General features: G+C 40.0%; 1 protein-coding gene across 1 annotated transcript in view; it reads left to right on the forward strand.

The window, feature by feature from the left end:
• Positions 1 to 21,548, forward strand: part of LGR5 (leucine rich repeat containing G protein-coupled receptor 5) — a 73,662-nt gene that overhangs the window by 11,704 nt on the left and 40,410 nt on the right. Inside the window, exons 2-4 of the mRNA XM_028745966.2 lie at positions 12,092 to 12,163; positions 18,910 to 18,981; positions 21,467 to 21,538. Coding sequence (XP_028601799.2) covers positions 12,092 to 12,163; positions 18,910 to 18,981; positions 21,467 to 21,538 — 216 coding nt within the window. The remainder of the gene's footprint in view (positions 1 to 12,091; positions 12,164 to 18,909; positions 18,982 to 21,466; positions 21,539 to 21,548) is intronic.

Genomic DNA, 21,548 nt, shown 5'->3' on the forward strand with positions numbered 1-21,548 from the left:
AGCCATTTCTCCCCAAACCATGCCACCTACCCCACATCTGACATCTGATGTCAGGAGTGGGTTAAGTATAGAGAAAGCTTCCAATGCACAATCCAGACCCTTAAAGTGCAAAGGATTTATATCACCAGCTATCAGAGGATAGGTGGTGACTTCAAGCCTGCTAGATCAGCTTCACTACCTAAGGTCCTGCAGCCGCCCCTGCAGGAAACAGAGCTTTGAGTCTCACCGTCTACCAGTTTATGGGTGGCAACTTCACGCCCCAGTTTTCCCTCTGTAAAGTATTACCGGTATATTATTTATCCCATCCATCAATAGCTTTGAAAGGTAGGCAAACTTGTGCTGTGGAGAAACTGAGGCTGAGAGATAGCAACTTGCCCAGGGTCCCCCATGAGCTTGTGGTAGAGTATACAGTTTGAACCCAGTTCTGCCATATGCAAATCCAGTAACTTACCTGGGAGACAACACTGAATTAGGATCTTATCACTCTGCCTTTTGAATCCATGGCAGCTGTGGTTTCTGTCCATGTTTCCTTCTGCTATGTTGACATAGGCTGCACCACCATGGAGTGAGTGAGTGTGTTGTTGTTGTTGTTGTTGTTGTTGTTGTTGTTGTTGTTGTTGTTGTTGTTGTTGTTTTGCAAGCCAATCCAAAAACTGAATCCAGCTGTTTCATGATCAGATCAACTTCTGGTTGCACAACTGGAAGATGACATGTCCTTGCTGAACTACATATCTGTCACAGACCAAAAGTGTTTTAAAAGTTGGCCCTTGTTTCTGGACCAGCCTAATGGCTTGCTTCATTTTTCATTTTGTCACATTTTGTCTTCATTTTGTTTACTTTTCCCCATGTCTCTTAGAAGTATCCTTGCTTCTTTGTCATCTCACCTTACTAGATATAGCCACAGGATTTGCAATCAACCTGTTCAAATGATGTATCAGTCAACATGTTTCATAAAAGATTGTCAATTTTTAATTCCCAAAGCTACACTATGAATTTGTTTTTAACATTTCAAATATAAATTAAATTAAATTGCTTTGTTTGCTTTATAGTTTAGACAACTCAGTAGGCTGCCTTGGAAGTCCATTCAATCCATTAACATTAAATCAACAACTTGAGCTTCCTTCTGTCTTCCTCCAGCAGGATTAATGGATTTTGGCATGATTGGGACATCTAACAGTAAAAGCTCTTGCTGGGAGAGCTAGGAAGCTTGACTAATTCCCAGCAGTGCTGACTTCATAAAGTTTTATTTCAAGGTTTTAAGTTTGATGGAAGATTGAAGGTAATGACTTCATGCTGATATCTTTGAGTGTGGAATACATGAACACCATTATCAAATCTGTAGTGCAAAAGCTGCCTTTCTAACTGGAATATGAACAAGGAAGTTTTACATATTACTCTACCGCATAAGACTTTTTGTTTGAAGCGAAACTCTTGCCATCTGTTAAGCAGTATCTTTTCCAAATTTTTGAGTCATACCTGATAGGTAATGCCAGACAGCCTGAGACTTAGTTTTAATACCCAGCAGATAGAGTACTATGTTTCGTTAAAAACACTTCATGTTTTAATAGAAGAAGAGAAGAGCTGTTGATAATGTTCTTGTAACAAGACCATCAATTTTCACCAGCAAATCAAACTCTTATTAAAGCTTCTTCTCTCCCACCCAGACATTTCAGACTCGAGAATTAGTATTCAGGAAAGACAACAAAAAATTGGAGGGAGGTGGAATAATATTTTCAGCCTGTCTGACAAGACTGCATAAAAAGCTTGTGATCAAAGCATATTAAGTATATGTTACTGGTGTGACAAACAACATTTTTGTCCCTTTATTAGATTTATTTTTCTCTTCTGAAAACTGCAGTGACCAGTATATAGATTGTGAAAGAAGGCTGGCAGGGTAGTATTCTTTGATTCCTAATTAACACCTTCGGTCTCGTCTCAAAAGAGAACTAACAGAAATACCATAAAATGTTACAGCTGCATTGTTATTCCGCTTGGTTGGTTTGTTAAAAGTCGGCTGGGCACTGGCAGCTGCAATAAAGGGAAAGCTCAATGGATGTTTTGTATTGTGCCCACTGAAGTGAAAGAAGGCAACCATTTTATTTTCAAATGGGCAGCTGCATAGTGAAGTTTAAATGGATCTAAATACAAGATCTACTGTTAACATATAGTAATTGACAATAAATAAAGGAATAGCACAGCCAACTTCCATCTGTTTTGTCTGTGGCACACAAATTTTAGGAAAACTTTTCACAAAGAAACAAACACATTTGCAGAATTTTGTGAACAGAAAAAAAGAGAGAGTGCAACACATTAACAGTGTGGAAATTGAGAGTTACTTTTAGAGTTACATTTAGCAGAACTTTTGAAGCATTTTAGAAAGCCGCTATTTCAAATAACACATTTATGGGATACACAATATCAGGACTCCCGTCACCCACTTTTATTTATTTTTAAATCATTTCCCCTCCTCAAGTGTATAAATTGAGACATCATTATCATTCCAGTCCTTCACATTCTTATTTTGCCATAGCAGTGAAATAAAGAAAACATTTAAACTCTGGTCAGATAAGATGCACACACATTTAGAAAATGCAATTAGGGAAATATGGAAATCTAGATGTTTCATCAAATGCTTGCTAAGGAGTTCTGTTCTTTTTGTGCACAATGACTGAACTAAAGAACTTCAGTCGCTGTGTAAGAACCATTGTTCCAGCCACAGCACTTATTAGAAACAGAGTCCAGACTGGCGTGGGAAATACCTATGTATTTGACATCGCTGCTATTTTGGAGAGAAATGGAGTGGAATAGAAAGTATAAGGAGATTTTACTGTTGCATTCTAATCAGCCATGATCTGTCTAATTTGTTTTGCTTCAGAAGATAAAACTAATATACTTCTGGATAAAAGTAATTAACAAGCCAAGGGTATCATGTTGAATATGGAATGGAACAGCGGACACTGTAAGTTTTGGGAGCATAGTACTGTACTATATAACTTTTAAGATCATCAGAGAATACTTTATTTCAAACTACGATGCTGACATAGGATAGGTTTTAACTAACGGTTCTGTTTCAAATTGGGAAGAATAAGATTATGAAACTAAAGCAAGACTTCAGTCGAACTATTATCATCTGTATCACTGAATACAGGTTCTGCTATCTGTATTTAAATATTAAAAGTGTCTTGGTTGGAATATAACATTGTATTTTCCTAAGTTCTGTAAATTTATTACCAGTGATTGGAATATGGATAATGTGCTACTAGTCAGCCATAGTTAGTATTTTATTTAACAAATGCATTTGTTAATTTATACCAATTACTTATAGTAATCATATTTAATTTTTTTTTATTTATATTACACACACACACACACACACACACACAGAAATATGCTTAGTTTTTATTGCCTTATACAAATTGACTCAGTCTTTCTTGATGGTTCTTTCCTTCTTAGGTCATGTATCAAACTGAATAGTTCTAGGCTGCCAAGTACCGGTACTTTGGGGACTTAATGACTGGACCCACCTGGATTAGCTGCATGCAGAGGTTTACGTACTGTAGTTTGTTTTATAGTTAGACACCTGACATGGGGGGGAAATGTGAAACTTATAAATATGGAAATGGAATAAGATACTTGCTCTTCTTCAGCCCATTAGCGCCCTCTTCTTTATTTCCCTGCTTCCCCTTTCTCTGTGATTCTGTTACCCTCCATTTACCAAGTCTCGGCTTTCCTCTGCCTCATTTCAACTTTCCCGTTTTGTGTTTCCCCCTATCCTTACCCCCATTTGCTTTGGGGGCCCTGCTCCATTTTCTTCCTGTTGTCTCCTGTGGAATAATAATGAGGCAGGTGCCAAATTTGGGTTTTCTACAACTTTATTAATCCCAATCCTAGAATCACAAAATGTTTTGATAGCTGGTGGGGCGGGGATCTCTCTCCTTCTCTGCTCAACTTTATCTGAGGAACTGGGCTGGCTCTCCAGCAGCAGTTGTCCCTCAGGTGTCATGGCTTAAACTGTACAATTGTAAAGGCAGATTAAAAAGACATTATTAAATTTTGAACAGTGCAAAATGTTACTAAAACCAGCATGAACTAGCATGGCCAAGCCAGAAATCTAAACACAAACTCAGTCTAACCTTTAAAAGCAGCAATAAAAAGGTCTTTAAAGTCCACTTAAAGATCTTGAGCAGTGGAACCTTCACATGGAACTGTGGGGCTAACTCTAAGGACGTCTCAAATAGTGCCGCAAATCTTTCAATCTTGAAATATTTTCAGTTTATGTGATTTGGAGAGCAGGAAGAAGGTGCTTCCAGCTATTTAAAAATGTCTTAATCTTTTGCCTCTTGCATCCTTTTTATGAAAGGAACAAAATGAATAAACAATGGAAGTCTATAAAACAAGGAGAAGACAAAACATACTAAAACAATTTTTGCAGAGGTCTTTTTAATTGCATCAAATGCAACATCTAAGATGTTGGAACAATAAAAAAAAATGTAAGTCAAACCACCCTATTTGTCCTTTATCAGCATCATTGCTGAATTGTACCTTTCATTTTTAAAATAGCAACATAATTGAACAATTGTCAGTTTAAAGTTCCTGGATTCAAACTGATTATACATAATAAAAATAACAAGCCATGACAAATAGGCAAATAGATTTCGATAATTCACTGAAGAATGTCTCTACCAAGCCTTTGTGGCGTATGTCTTGTTTGCAAGACAAATGCAGAGTTGAAATAACAACCCATGAATACCACTGGTGAAATGGCTATGTACACAAGGTGAATGCTAAAGCTTTTCCTTCTGAATGGACCTTTTAATCTAGGCATTATCTAAACTCTGAAAAAGCCTTCAGTGGCCTTACATACAGATTAATGGGAAAAGCTGAGACCTGGAGTTGGGCTATTTGCAGAAAAAGTTTTAAAGATTTACTGATGGTTGACAAATGCCATTTAAGTTTCAAAGCCATCAATAACCTATTGAAAAAGATTTAAAGGGAAACCCTCCCACTATAGAAAGAGACCTGACTCTGAAATATCTCAGCAGAAGCTCCTTCTCTTCCCCCCACCCGAAGCTTTCCCTACATACCCTCCACTGACTTTCTTTGCTATTTGGAACCCTTGAAACAAGTGACCTTGGAAAAGAGGAGGTAAGGCCCCTTTTAGAGACATTTGTATATAACTGATTGTGCCAAACTGCTATTGTGCAGGCATGAGAATTAAACAGAACTGTTTCCAGAAAAGTCTCTGGGATCATGGACAGCCTTTCAATAGCCTTTCTGCTAATAGTTTTTTAATGTGGGAGATGGGAGTGGCGGAATAAATTTTGTCAAGAATTTTGTCAAATCTGAAACCTTGTCCAAAACCTTTATCTTAACCTGTGTGAAGTTTGAGAAGCTTGTTTTTCTTTCAACTTTCTTAACAGCTAGTCAAACTCCGATTTATATGTATGTGGTATATGCCCTTTGCAGATGCGTTTCTGCAAATATAACCCATACAAACAAGTTGTTAACATTTTGGTGCAGAAAAGAGGAAGAAAAGCACTTACAAGTCATTCATAAATTCATTTTTAAAAAACTAAAAAACTTTTGCTCTTGTGAGTTGTGTGGAGAATAAAAAATGTAATTAATTTAATAATACCAGGGGATATTGAGACAAGTATTAATTCATGTTTCTGATTATCTTTATTACAGTATGGCTAGGTTTCAGCATTGAAATAGCCTTGGTTGCTTTTATGGAAGTGTTACGCACAACCCCAGTCTCTAAGCAGTGAGAGGCTTCAGAGGTTCCTATATTGACTCAGGGTAGTGTGGTCAAAAGGGACGCGGGTGGCGCTGTGGGTTAAACCACAGAGCCTAGGACTTGCCGATCAGAATGTTGGTGGTTCGAATCCCCGCGATGGGGTGAGCTCCCGTTGCTCGGTCCCTGCTCCTGCCAACCTAGCAGTTCGCAAGCACGTCAAAGTGCAAGTAGATAAATAGGTACCGCTCCGGTGGGAAGGTAAATGGTGTTTCCGTGCGCAGCTCTGGTTCACCAGAAGCGGCTTAGTCATGCTGGCCACATGACCCGGAAACTGTATGCCGGCTCCCTCGGCCTGTAAAGCAAGATGAGCGCCGCAACCCCAGAGTCGGTCACAACTGGACCTAATGGTCAGGGGTCCTTTTACCTTTACTGTGGTCAAAGATACTGTGGTATCTTTAGGATATATAGCTTTACTTGCACGCACACACACACACACACACACACACACACATATATATATAACCTGAGCAAAAGATGAAGGAGCTCACAGTTTTACCACTCCAACAGATCTTATTTCCCCATTCGGTTTCCAGGGGAGCCCCAAATCTAGCACATAGCAAGACAAGTCACTGTCTCTCCATCTTCCAGCCAAACTCTCCCAACTTTCAAATACGCCACCCCTCTAGGCCTGTTGTTCTCCATCCTGGATGACATGGCACCAGCCAGGTGAGGTAGGAAAAGGCCCATCATTTGTTTCTCCTATTCTCATTTTTCCCTTTTCCCTAACTGTCTGCCTCTCCCCCATTCTCGCCTCTTAAGTTCATAGTAGCACCAATGTCCTGGTCTCATATTGTTTATTGCTCAACAGCAGTGGTCAAGCAGTACAGACTACCCTCTCTGTACATGTGTGCAACTGGCTCTTGATACTACCAGACTTTTGCTGAACAGCCTACCCCTGGCAATAGTATCCTGTGCGAGAAGACAGGCAGGGTACCTGGAGGTATTCCAAGGAGCAGTGTAATCAGAAGTTGCTAGTATCTGTGCCTATCCAAACCCTATTGTACTGTCCATTTTGTGGGGACAGGATCACCCCCCGGTCTGTAATGTAAATAATATTAGAAACATTAGATTTAATGATAACCAGTCGCTTCATCATCCTTTCCCATTACTATAAGGTAATTGTTTGATATTTATATCTTGCAAACGATTAGCCAAAAATCTGAATTTGGGGCGGGGGGTTGAAGCTGCCCTGTTAATTTATTGCTCACCACATTGAATTTTCTAGAGTGATGACATTGTGTCAGCATACTTAATATGCTTAGAATACTCCTACCACTGAAAATTAAAAGGCAACTAGTTGCTTGATTGATTCACCATTGTGTATATATATATAATCTGACCCTTCAGTTTCACTTTCTTCAGATCTCTGGTTATTTGGTCACTCCTACGCCCTCTCAGTAGAAAATGGAAAAGATATATCCTGAAAAAGATTAGCCATCCATATCTGAGGATGCACTATAGCCACATCAATATTGCTTTAAAATATGCTGCACTAAGCTCCTGGGAGGATGCATGCAATAAACGTAATACATAAATAAAATGTATTATGCAGGAAGGTTCACCTATAAAGCTAAACCATGGTTTAGTGTTATGGACACAAGCATGGGTGCTGCCAGGATTTTTTGGGCTCAGTATGCAGTATGTGGATTAGGCACTCACAAAAGAAGACATGCATTTGCATAAAATTGCATATACTTTGTCATATGCAAATGTGCCCTCCTTTGCAGAGGGCCAAAGGTACATTGGGAGCCACATACAAGTAATAATATGTCTAACAGAATGTAAACATATGAAGCATTCCCCATAATCGTTTTTCAGTACTAGAAAGGGTTTACTCTGTTAAATTTCTGCCTGCCCCACAGCTGCTAAAGGCACAAGACCACATTGCATTTGTACTAGTGCAAACCAATTGATAAGAGCATGATATTCTTAATCTCAGGGTCATGGATTTGAGGCAAAAGATTCCTGCATTGAAGGGGGATTGGACTAGATGACCCCTAGATACCTTCCAGCTCTGCAATCCTATAGTTAACATAAATCATGATTTGCAAACCAATTTCAGCTACAAGGTTTCGACCTATCATTACAACCACAATTAGGGCAGCCTTTGCAGATATAGCACTGTACCATATTCACTGCTGAAAGAAGGAGGGAAGATTTTATGCAGGATAGAAACAAAGAATTCAGAACCCTGAGTCCCTTTCTGTGATTTCTTAACTATGGCTAAGAGAAGTGTTACATCTGCACCAGGTTAATGTGGGTAAAATGCTATGAGAATAGCAGAAATGCACATACAATACTAGTCAGGCACCTGCGATGGTGCCCACAGCATCAGGACCCTGGAGAGTACACAATAAACCAGACAAAGTTAAAGCTAGCAAGTGAAGGTAAGAGCGAAACTACATGTTATAACAACAATCCTTTTTTTCAAAAAAGTATACATAAACTATGTTTTATTTTGAAGGAAAAACATGCTCGGAGCCCTGATCTGGAGTATGTTTCCCTGCTGAAAGCTATTTGTCCCCCAAAGGTGTTAACAGCACATTTAGGGCAAATTGGAGTGCAGGGCGGGGAACCAGACTGGGGACATGTTCTGGACTGACACCCAAAATCTGCTTGTTATTCACAGTAAAAGTAGCCAGTTTAAGTACACTTAGCAAATAAATAAATAAATAAATAAATAATGCTTTGTCATCATGTAGCTCAGCCCTTGAGTACCTCAGAGTGTTGCTGCACTGGTCAGAAGCCTACTGAAATCAGGTGTGAGTACTTGGGACCCAGCTTTCTAATGGAGGTCACCTGCCAGTTGCGGAGGAGAGCACTGAGTTTCTGAGGGCTGCGCTACAGCAGTGCTGGAAAGTCTCCTGATCTCGACCACTTCTAGGACTGGTATGTTGGTGAAGGCCGGATGCCAGAAGTTGAGGGAGCTTCCAAAGAAGAAGAATCGTCTCTGAGAATGACAACTGGTGATGGGAGAAAGTCTGGTCTTGAGGGGAAGATGGAGTGGGCTTAAGTAGTTCAGCGTCCAACCATAGCAGGATGCAAGTTCATACATGAGGCCAGATGCCAGGACTTCGCCTTCCCAAATTGGTTCCAAAGGCCACCCACAGCCAACTTGGGGCACAGCAGCAGTGAGATTGTGACAGTTGTTCCCAGGTGTGATTTTTGCAACTGGTTTGTTTTTTTTTTTACCTTAGCCTGATCTGGTTTTTATATAAAAATCTGCAAACTGGACACTAATTCCTTAGGTACGTATCAATATTTGTCATAGTACAAATTTGTAGGGTCTTTGTTTTTGCAGAAATCGGCCCTATTCAGAATATTTCCCTTCAGATGTGTAGTACAGTGGTACCTCAGGTTACATATGCTTCAGGTTACATATGCTTCAGGTTAAAGACTCCGCTAACCCAGAAATAGTGCTTCAGGTTAAGAACTTTGCTTCAGGATGAGAACAGAAATCGCACAGCGCTGGCACAGCGGCAGCAGGAGGCCCCATTAGCTAAAGTGGTGCTTCAGGTTAAGAACAGTTTCAGGTTAAGTACAGACCTCCGGAACGAATTAAGTACTTAACCCGAGGTACCACTGTATTCATTTTAAAAAGCACTGTTGCTGGTATATGTACAAAATACGTCATCACCCGAAGGCTTTATCTTATTGTCCATTAAAATATAATTAATTTGACTGGGATTTCATTTGCTGTACTTTTGTTCCTTTGCCAAAGAAAATCTTTTGTTCCTTTGCCAAAACAAAGGGGGTAGTAGCCAACTACTGAAGAGAAAGAAAGGCATGATTAAATATTACAACAAAAGAGGGAATTTAATAACTACTCTGGTGTTGTTTAATAAATTAGCTTTTGAAGTGACTGCTAAACAACACATTGAGTTGAAAATGGGTAATTGTTAATATTTCTTAACAATAAAACTGTCATTTATTTCCAGGTTTGCCCTGTGTAACTGTATGCTGTCAAATGAATAGCTGTAAACTAGTAAAAATGTATTTCTGCATTACAATGTTGGCTATAAACAGTATTAGCCTCTGGTGTGAATAATCAGCATGATAAGAACTTAAAATGCACACCCAGAACACCTGCTTAAAATAACATTTCCCACAAAATGAAAGATGTTCTGTACTAAGTATCATTTGCTGCCAGGTCTACAACCTGAGTCAGCTGAAGCAAAATGTTCTAAGTCTGAGGTTGACTTCCTCCAAGACAATCAGTGGCTCAAACTTGTGTTCCCCTGTAGCTGGATTACGGCACACACTGTTAGTGTATCAGGACAATTGTCACTTTCTTAAAAATAAAAATGGCGATTAGAGCAATTGTTTGTATTTTATATATGCTGATTTTGGTTGTAGCAATACTTATGATTTTACACTTCTTAATTTGGTCTTTTTTTAAAAAAAATAGTGTTGGTGTTTGCAATGTTTTTATTCTTTATTGTTCATTTAACCTTTTTTATTGGTTTTGATCTGTTGCACGCAGTCTTGGTGGTTTGCAGAAAGGTGATATAGAAATATAATAAAATAAGTGAGTTATACAAGTGGGATCTTCAAAACGTGATGCTGAGTAGAGTGCTGCTGTTCAGGGTTCAAGCCAGTCAGCCATGCATTGATCTATAATACTCCGTTTCATTCTGCTTCAGGTTAAGAACAGTTTCAGGTTAAGTACAGACCTCCGGAACGAATTAAGTACTTAACCCGAGGTACCACTGTATTCATTTTAAAAAGCACTGTTGCTGGTATATGTACAAAATACGTCATCACCCGAAGGCTTTATCTTATTGTCCATTAAAATATAATTAATTTGACTGGGATTTCATTTGCTGTACTTTTATTGGTTTTGATCTGTTGCACGCAGTCTTGGTGGTTTGCAGAAAGGTGATATAGAAATATAATAAAATAAGTGAGTTATACAAGTGGGATCTTCAAAACGTGATGCTGAGTAGAGTGCTGCTGTTCAGGGTTCAAGCCAGTCAGCCATGCATTGATCTATAATACTCCGTTTCATTCTGCTTCAGGTTAAGAACAGTTTCAGGTTAAGTACAGACCTCCGTTTCATTCTCCCCTTCAATGCAGTATTTTCTGTTCTCTCCCCCTGCCCCCACAACCCCACTTCAAGCAATCAGTCAGCATTCCACGGCCACTGAGGACGATCAGTCTTCACTGGACTGCTTGGGGGGTGGGGTTCTCCCTTCACTCCCCCCCCCCACCCATGAAATCTCTCTCTCTCTCTCTCTCTCTCTCTCTCTCTGTGTGTGTGTGTGTGTGTGTGTGTGTGTGTGTGTTGCTGTTGATGTTTCAAATTGCTTCAGGATGCTTTATAGGAAGTGATTCATTAAAAAAATAAATAACATGTGCACAGGTCCATTTGCTTGGATAGCTCCCATTCCTATGGGGCTTGTGCAGGAAAGCCCCACAGTGGGCACAAACCTTTTTAATGTCTTGTATAGCTCCCATGTATTTTAGTGGAGCCTTCCCAGTGAAGCCACGGTAATTACACTGTACTAGCATGAGGAGGAAACAGGCTTTTTAAAAGTATAATTAAGTGGAATACTGCATAAAAGTGAGGTTGATGTGACTTAGGAAAACCTGTTGGTTTCCTGTGCCAGGAACTACTGTGGAACCCCACCAGGAAGTGTGCTACAAGCAGGATCAGATTGCACCCTTGTTTTGTGGTTCATTTCACTTATTTATTTAATGCAACTTGAGAATTTGCAAAGGGAGCCCATTAAAAAGCGAAATGTAGGGGGTGCTTGGTTTTCTGTGAGTCAAAATATTTGCTATTATAGTATTAGGGCAGTAATATAGGGCAAAATTCCTTTGTTTTGCAATCTACAACTAACTAGTGAAATACAGGTTACTACATTGTTTTAAAGTACATTTAAATATTGTTTTATCATGTTGCAGTTTATCTACCATAGGAATAAATTTTCTTGTAAGAAAGCAAGAAGCAACCTGATTGTGCCAAGTATTTTAATTTTTTTACTGTGGTGTATTGAAATCGGTAGCTTAATAATAAGAAAAGGCAACCAAAAATATGTGGTAGTAGTTTTAAATATTGTATTTAATAAACCACATCTGCTGTTCTAAAACCATTTGCTTCAAAGCAATTCCATAGAAATTTGTGGGATCATCTGGAATAAATGGCTTAAATACTTCTGGTTAGTTCATCTGACTTTGAAAGGGACCTATTTTTGTTTGTTGTTTTGTTAATGTGCTACTTTAAAATGTACAAACAGCTGTATGCTGCAGTTATGTATCCTGTATTAAGACTCTGTCTCTTTCCTTCCTCAGCGATCTCAGTATGAACAACATCACTAGACTGTCCTCAAACTCGCTGCACAATCTCCGCTTCCTGGAAGAGCTGTACGTATCTTTGTATCCTTGACTGACATAGTTGAGAGAACATTCTTAGGCACTTCTCTGGGAACCAGATAACACAGCACAGAAAAAGCTGTGAGCTCTGACACGTTTGGCACATGCGGAAACACTTAGCTGGGGAAAAAACACACCAATTGCTTGTGATTCTAGAAATAAACTTACCAAAAAAACCGAAAACCCTAAACGAGTTACCATGAGGCTACAACTTTTCTAAGCAGAGACAGGGCTGTAGAAATTAATTTTTTTAAGGGTTGTTTAAAAGAGCCGGATTGCTATTTGGAAATAGTTAAGCAGCAGGATATTAAAAGTTTGAATACCAGCTCATGTTTATTAAAATAGTAAGTGAAGTTATAATCAAAACCAAAACCTGCTGTCTGGTTCTGCCTGTGTCAAGGACACTTGCATTCACATTTCATGGTACTAAGTCGTCTTGTTGTAATCACTTTTAATTACTGTTTCCTTACTCTTTAGCTTTTAGCATCCCTCAAGGCTGGCTATGAAACACAGAACCCTGCATAGCTTAATTTGTTCTATTTGGTGTTTTCTGTTGTTGTTTTTTAAAAGAAAAAACACTATGCTATAAAAACTAGTTAATCAAACACAGGATCACAAGTGGAATGTTGATTAGCAGTGATGATGGCCTGCCAGAAGAGGAAACCACTCTATGCACATAAGACTATATGTAACAAAGTGACCACAAAACTAAGAATTTGAAAATGCTTTGGATTTTCATTCTTCACATCAACGGTAACTCAAGGCACAGGTATCCTGGCGAGGTTCACTAAAAGCAAAGTGTTTGTACCTCTGCTTCTTCCCTCTGATAATCACTTGTGGCATCTAATTAGTGGCAAGCCACAAAAACCCACATATCGTGGACAGCTGCAGTTTTGTTTATGCAAATCAATGTATCACTTCCTCTTCCTGAATACCCAGAGTTTACCCGGCTTAGTAGTGTCATGCAATATGAGCTTCTGTCTAGAAACATGGGGGCAAGGGGGATTGCATCTAGGGATCTTGCTCCAAATGTGAGACCTGATCAGTTGATACTGGGATGGCCTCTATTCTCATTATAACACACTTTCTGTCTAGACAAGGGTCCAAACTTGCACTGGGATGCATAGCTTCATGTGAGGACGTCCTGATGGAAATCCTAAGCTTATTGACTGCAGCATCAGTGCTCTGAATGCCCAGTGCATTGTTCTATTTTACAGTCTCGCCATCCAGTCTCCTACAACTGCCTATGATTGAGTGAATTACACAAACTATGTAGAACCTGCAGCCACTTGATTGCTTTTACATCTCTAAAGGAGAAAGCCAGAAGGCTGCTGGGGCTAGTTACAGCATCATTGAATAAGACATATCTAGTTTCCTTTCTAAGACTGAAAAATTGGGCTTTGCAAACAAAAGCATTGTGGGCAGAGCTCCAAGCAGTTTTTAGTACACTGCTCAACAACTTTACAGCAGGTGCCCTTAGTAGAATAATGCACAGATAAGTTCACTTGGGTTGTCTGTTTTGTTTCCCCTCTCCCTTTCAACAGAATGATTTGAGAATTAGTTTCGGGTGACAACCATTTTGCCGACCAAGTGACAAAGCTGTCTTAAAAGTTAGCTCTGTCTCAGTCACAGGTACAAACCAACAAACTAAGCCTCATGCCTTTTTTAAATGAGAAATATGTGTGACTCCTGTGTGATTTCAGTTTTGTTAATCTATTGGTGGGGGGCATTAGTGAGAACAATCTTTCCAGGGCTATTCGGTAATTCCATAATGAAGTACAAAGTCACAGCAAAAGTGTAAAAGAATGCAATTACAATTTTCAGAACAAAAATGCTAGTTTTTTAACAGTAGAGATCGAACAATTACACTGTGCCTGAAGCAGTAGCGTCAGATGGCATTTGCATCCACTTAGGGAGGGCATTCAGCCTCTTCTGTGCCCAAGCACACTGCACTGCAAAACTCCTGCAGTTTTGCAGTTCCCTTCCACCTTTTATCCAGTATGGACATTAGCTGGTTATTTTTCAGGGGGGCGAGTAGAAATCTTTTGCATGTCAGCTGGTTGGCTTTGCTGGCTGGTTTATTTTACCTGTTCTGTACTGGGTTTCCGGCAGATGTCCTTATCGGATGGTTGCTTTTAAATAGGTTAATTGGCAACATTGGCAGGTAGGTTCAGGAAGTTAATAGGCAGTTAAGGTTCAGTGACCACTCTTGGGTACCTTTAAAGGTGAAGGGAGTAGACGCAATACCTTTCAGAACCGTTGGACCTGCTGGCAGGATAAAGATGTCCTTTGAAGCCAACCTGTAAAACTCGCTTGCAGCTGTGGTGCTCTGAGAGGGGGTGAAGCAGTACTTCCTCTATATTCACCTGGAAGGCGGGACTTAAGGAACAAGGTAGATTAAATGCTACCTATTACCCCTAGCAGAATTGGCTCACTCAGTTTGTTATGTGCAGTTGGCACTATTTTTATGGGGTTTTTTTATACAAGTGTGGTGGGTAAGCAATATAAATTGCTATGAGCGGCAAAAAATAAAAAAATGTGCCAGTACTCTGTATCAGTGTATATCTATACACTGGAGGAGCCAGTGTAGTGTAGTGTAGTGTAGTGGTTAAGAGCGGTAGACTCGAAATCTGGTGAACTGGGTTCACGTCTCCGCTCCTCCACATGCAGCTGCTGGGTGACCTTGGGCTAGTCACACTTCTTTGAAGTCTCTCAGCCCCACTCACCTCACAGAGTGTTTGTTGTGGAAGAGGAAGGGAAAGGAGAAAGTTAGCTGCTTTGAGACTCCTTCGGGTAGTGATAAAGCGGGATATCAAATCCAAACTCTTCTTCTATATGGTCGCAAAACCTAGCAATACTAGAGGAGCATAATCTCTCACAAGTCATATCTGAATGAGGTGAGGCATGTGAAAATGGCTGTGGTGGAGCAGATAAAAAATGTAGCCTTGCCATTGTTCCATGGAGAAGGATTGCCATGCCTGAATAACTGTGTAGTGCAGTGATGTAAATAAACTTTGGGAAACGGGCAACATCACAAAGATTGACTTCTCTGACCACACCCTCCAGAACAGAATTGGGGCATGTGTAGAGGGTTTCAGGGAGGAGGAGAAGTCCTGTCTCTCCAGCTGAAGTCATTCTGCTGGTGTGCAGATACCACTGGAAGTTGCCCAGTTCATATTATAATCCTGTATAGAAAGGGACATGCAAAGTAAAGATTATAATAGTTGTATTCAAAGTGCAGTATAGTAGCTTGTATGATCAGACATGCATGCCTCCAGGTTGGCAAACAGCCAGTGACACATAATAAATTCCACCGTCACAAGACAGGATGGGTATGAAGTAAGAACTCCACAATATTAGTTAAAATAGAAAAACCCTGCTCAGCAGAACACAGCCTTTTAAAATCGATGTACCGTACTTTCTCATATAACTATTTGGGTTAATAGCCAAAAAGTATAATTTTTTTTAGTTTCGTGCATGTGCTTTTTCTGACAGAGGATTATTCTAGCAACAATAGCTATTATAAAAGCTAACTATTTTCAAAGCAATAATAAACTGGGTATCCAAATGCATTTGAATTCTCATGCATACGGCTGTTCAGACAGCTGTAAAGTCTGACTCAGCCTCTTCAGTGGCCTGTCCTTTAGTTAATTTAACCAAGGTTCCTGTTTACAGTCCATTTGCTCCTCCGTTGTCTCAGACGAGATGCAGCCAAGCAAATAAAATGCAGGTTATGGTTTAGATTTCTGTCGTGTTGCTTATTTAAAAATGGAAGCATTGCATCAGTTTGGACATATGCTGAAGCCTTCATAGCAATAGTTTTCCGCTGCTGCTAGTATAGCACTTTGGGGAACAATGTTGCCACTACCCAACCGTTAAAAATCAGTAGAATTTATTATATTTTCAACTTGTAGAAGTTGTGTTAGTCAGAGTGGCTATCTTGATTATACAAAAATTGAGGCAACTTAGGAATTTGTATGGTTTTGAAATTGCGTTTATTGTTTGTTTCATAAAATTTATACACCGCTTGATTAAAAAAATTAATGTGGTTTACAAAAAGATAAAACAATTAAAAAATAAAAAACACAACCCTACTTTTAAACACACAGAAGTTAAAATACTAAAACGTATTAAAATTCCCTCAACTTCCTAAGCATATGGGTAGGCTTGTTGAAAACAAGAATCTTTTTAGCATGTGCAGAAAAGAATACAGTGAAGGCACCTGCTTTATCTCAATGGACAGCGAGTTCCAAAGTTCAGGTGCTGTCACACTAAACGATTGAGTACTTCCAAATGTGGAACTGGTATTATGTGGCACCTATAGTGGTGCCAATCGATGGAGTCAAGTGAGCGCATGTGGGGTAACGCGATCTTGTAGGTAAACTGGTCCCAAGTTGTTAAGGGCTTTATATGCCAATAGTAACATCTTGAGCTTGGCATGGTAGCAAATCTGTGCAGATCTCTGAGCACAGGTGTTATATGCTTGCAAGGGCTCACTTCCTCCAGCAGTTGTTCTGCAGCATACATTTATGATGGTTGTATGTGTTTGGGTTGGTTTGTTTTAATTAAATTTGCAAATGGCCCTGTACCCTGAAAGGTACATTAGAAATGGGTTTGTCTACTTATAGAGTAATTCACACTGATATCAGTGTGTTATAAGAAAAAAAACTGCTCCTTTTCCCTTATGGGGTACCCAAGAGCCCATATAAAATCCTTATGTAGGTTCTCTATCGGTAGGAGAAAATAACAGAGGCCAACCAGAGAATATTGAGAAGCAAAGCAACTAAGTAAGTCTGATCTTTATTAAACTGTTGCAACAGGGTGCTCACCCCACCACCACCACCACCACGCAGGAGGGAGGAGGAACCCAGAACAAAGGTGTGCAAGCCCTTATATAGATTTTTGAAATTGCCACCCTATAGCTCAAGGCCACCTCCAATACATCATACATACATCACAGAAGGGGCGGTCTACAGCAGAATCCTGTCTGGCAGGAAACCTGGTAATGGGTTTACCTGGACAGCCTGGCCATTCTTTTGTGATGATAATTACTTAATTCCTGAGTCCAGGTCACAGGTTCACCCTATTCATACCTAATTGTGCCCATAATGCAGGATTTGTGAGCACAGAGACAATGGCGAGGCTTTTGCCATTTCCATCCAGACTGCAGAGGAATATTTGAGGCCACTGAAGAGTCAAAATGGCTTTAGGACTGTTTTCCTGTACTGTTTCAGACACGTGGTTTATGTATTTATATATGGTACATTTATGACATTTATTTTATATCTTAGACCTTGCAATTCTCATAGAAGTGGGAACTTGCTTCTGAGTAAATATGCTTTGATTTGATTGAAAATCGATTAAATCATGAGATTCAAAACCTAAGGCAGTGAGAAGTACAGGCAATCCTAGCTGTTCCAAGGAGAACCTCAACTGCAGCCCGGACCATGAATGAGTTCAATGGCAGTCTTTCATTCATTTCTTCACTATACCAGATGGGTAGCAGCGATTTAAAATAAAATAATGACCACATAAAACCAGGCCAACCCATGGTTGAAACTTTTTTTTTGTCCCACTGACTCAAATTATACTAAAGTGAAATAAAGCATTGAATAACATTGGTGTTAACTTTTCTGGACTACCATAGACCAAAATTCTCTGGACATTCACAAAAATCAATAAAACACACAGATGTAGTTTGAGACTTATAAATACAGATGTCATAAAAACACAGAATCTGGAATACAAAGTATCCTACACCCCTCCCCCAAACCAGATCAGCCTTTGCTATTTGTTTGTTTGTTTGTTTGTTTGTTTGTTTGTTTGTTTTTAAGGGAAAGCAATTTGGATACACATTTAAATGCACCAAAGCAAATAATTCAAATTAAAAGGGATGGCTGAATTAAAAGGTCTTTACCTAGTGGGAAAAAATGGCATAATATGGGTGCACCACATTGCATCAGCTAGTGGGGGTGGAGGGATCCTGCTTAGTGCTGAAGGCTGTCTTCAGGTGCTTAAGGTGCTTTTCAAAACTACTGTTTGAAACAGCCCGTGCTTCTCCTTTAAGAGAGCAGGTGAGAAGTGCCTCTTCCTTGCTAACCCGCTACTGTCAGTGATGTATTTGAAATGAAAGCTGACAGTGCATTTATCAAATTCCTCTGATACTCTGCTCCGGTTGACATCAGCAGTTAACATTATTTTAAGAAGGACATGTGTAACACAGAAAGGCAAATAATCATCAGCTCATTTCCACATGTAATTTCTATCCATTCACGACCAGTCGGCTTTTTAAAGCACAACACTGTGAAGGAACGTGCACCATTTTTGTAACCACGTGCTCGCTTGTAGCTAATGAAGCTTGGCAATTTATCTGCGTGCTTTCTATGTCTGCTGGGGAAAATTCATGTCTACTGGGGCAAATGTAAAGTTATGAAAATAGTAGCCAATCTGCATTCTGTAATTTTGCATTGTTTGCTACTGAAGCAGAACAGGTTGGACAATTAGGCGTGCACAGTAAGCCAGGTTTATTGAAGCAAATGCATTTGCACAGCTGACAGTAAATGGACTGTGTAGTTACAAAATGTTTCACACGGAATGTTAATGATGACAAAACTGGGATCTTAAACAACTCCTTCTAGCCCTGGTGCTTCCAATATAACTGTCCTGTGTATTTTAACATCCAAATTAATTCCACATAAAATGAAATCTATTTATCTTTTTTCGTTCTAACCCTGCAGACGTCTGGCAGGAAATGGCTTGACACACATCCCCAAAGGAGCATTTTCTGGGCTTTTCAGCCTTAAAGTACTGTAAGTAAACCAACATTTCTGTGTGGTTTGTGGGCCTAATACTAAATCAACACTTTAAGTGAATTGTTCATTTTGATCAGAGTATGACCAGGAAAAGATGACTAATGCTTTTAGAAAAATAAGGCATTTGCTTCATTGTATTAAACCTTGAAACTTTGAAAGATGGGTGATGTCCCAAAATGAGTTCACTCAAAAAGTTAATGTCTCTGTATAATATAAATAAAGATCTAATTTTGTAATTGTTTCTTTAACTTCCTACAGAAGGGCAGGTTTTAGCTCTCAAAGTTCAGAGACATTTATAATGAGGATGGAAAAAAGGAGGTCACTTTTATTTCTATTTATATGGGTGGGAAGATGGACAAAATGAGTAGATTAATTACTTCAAACATCATAGTATTTAAGAAACATTACGCCCATATCTTATGTTATTTCTTGGTAGATGTAGTCAGTTAAGGACAAACCTAACTGTTAACAAACTTTGTTAAACTGTGAAGTACATTCCAAGCAGGTCTTTATGAAACCAAGCAGGTTTCAGCTTTTTGCTGAAAAACATTCCTTTTGAGAAGTGGAGTACCTTATCCATGATTGCACCCATTGTGTGGAATCATCTTCCTTCTGAAGTTAAGCAGCACTGCCTTTGACTATATTCTTACACCTCCTTGAAACATACTTATTTAGCAAGGCCTCTGCAGATGTGTAGTCCTAGTTTGTGTTCTTATTTTTCTAGGTTGTTTTTTCTAAGATGCATTTTATTCTCTGTGTTGTTATGTTTTTGTTAAGTATTTAATATTTATTAGATTTCTATACCACCCTTCATCCAAGGATCACAGGGCAGTTTACAATATAAAAACACAAAAATACATGCTATAGTAACAAATGAAAACAATAACACTACACACATAACACAGTTCAAAAGGCCATATATTGTTTAGTTAGCCAAAGGCCTGGGAGAAGAGGAGTGTTTTCACCTGGTGCCTAAATATAAGTAATGTAGATGGCACAGGGCTTCAGATGATGATCACAGGATTCAGGTAAGTTAATATGGGGAGAGGTGGTCCTTAAGGTATTGTGGTTCTAAGCCATTTAAGGCTTTATAGGTCAAGACCAGCTCTTTGAATTGGGTCCAGAAACTAATTGGCAGCCAGTGAGTTCAAGCCAAGATTGGCATTAAATGCTCAAACCATCTTGCTCTGGTGATGAAAGTCGCCACTGAATTGTGCACTGTCTTCAAGGGCAGCACCATGCATAATGCGTTGCAATGATTTAACCTAGAGATTATCAGAGCATAGACAACAAAAGTTAGGCTATTCCTGTCCAGGTAGGGGTGCTGCTGGGCCACTAGCCAAAGCTGATGGAAGGTACGCTGCACCAGCAAGGCCTCAAGTGACAGCAAAGGATCTAAAAGTAACCCCCAAGCTGCATACCTGCTCCCTCAGAGGGAAGGTAACCCCATCAAGAGCCTCAGTCTTATCCGGATTAAGCTTCAGTTTGTTGGCTCTCATCCAGTCCATTGCAGAGGCAAGACAAGTGTCATCAGCATATTGTTGACAATCTACTTCAAAATTCCAGGTGACCCTGCTCAGTGTTTCATGTAGCATAGGGAATAAAGCTGAACTATGAGGAACCCAGTGGCGCTGTGGGTTAAAGCCTCAGTGCCTAGGACTTGCTGATCGAAAGGTCGGCGGTTCGAATCCCCGTGGCGGGGTGCGCTCCCGTTGCTCGGTCCCAGCGTCTGCCAACCTAGCAGTTCGAAAGCACCCCCGGGTGCAAGTAGATAAATAGGGACCGCTTACTGGCGGGAAGGTAAACGGCGTTTCCGTGTGCTGCACTGGCTCGCCAGATGCAGCTTGTCACGCTGGCCACGTGACCCGGAAGTGTCTGCGGACAGCACTGGCCCCCCGGCCTCTTAAGTGAGATGGGCGCACAACCCTAGAGTCGGACACGACTGGCCCGTACGGGCAGGGGTACCTTTACCTTTTATGAGGAACCCCACATTGAAGACTCCACAGGGCAGAAGAACACTCCTCAAGCATCACCTTCTGAAAACAACCATCCAAGTGGGACTGGAACCACTCATCCACAATATGGACAGCTCTTTAAATGACGAGAAGAGGCACACACCTACATTTTATTAATTTATCTCATTCATATCCTACCTTCCTCCATGTATTTCTCTCTCCTACCCATTTTATCCCAACAACAACCCTGTGAGATAGGTTAGGCTAAGAGAGAGTCTCCCAGCTATCCCCACGATGCTACGCTGGCTCTCAAATTCTACAAAGTTTTGGTTTTCTCTCTAAACCTTGGTTTCAAAATATTGGTAACTAGCAGGTGGTACACTCTGTGTTGGAGACCAGATCTCACATCCATGGTACTAACCATTTTCCTTCTGGGGGTGTTATACCAGTGTAAGATACTAAACACTGGCCTCTGGTTTGTAGGCTAAAATTGTTTAACTCACCCCCCCCTCTCTCTCCAAATGCAGAATGCTTCAGAATAATTTGCTAAAGCAAGTTCCTGCTGAAGCACTCCAGAACCTGCACTCTCTCCAGTCTCTGTAAGTATAT

This window comes from Podarcis muralis, chromosome 10 (genome assembly GCF_964188315.1).
Source record: "Podarcis muralis chromosome 10, rPodMur119.hap1.1, whole genome shotgun sequence".
NCBI lineage: Eukaryota > Metazoa > Chordata > Lepidosauria > Squamata > Lacertidae > Podarcis > Podarcis muralis.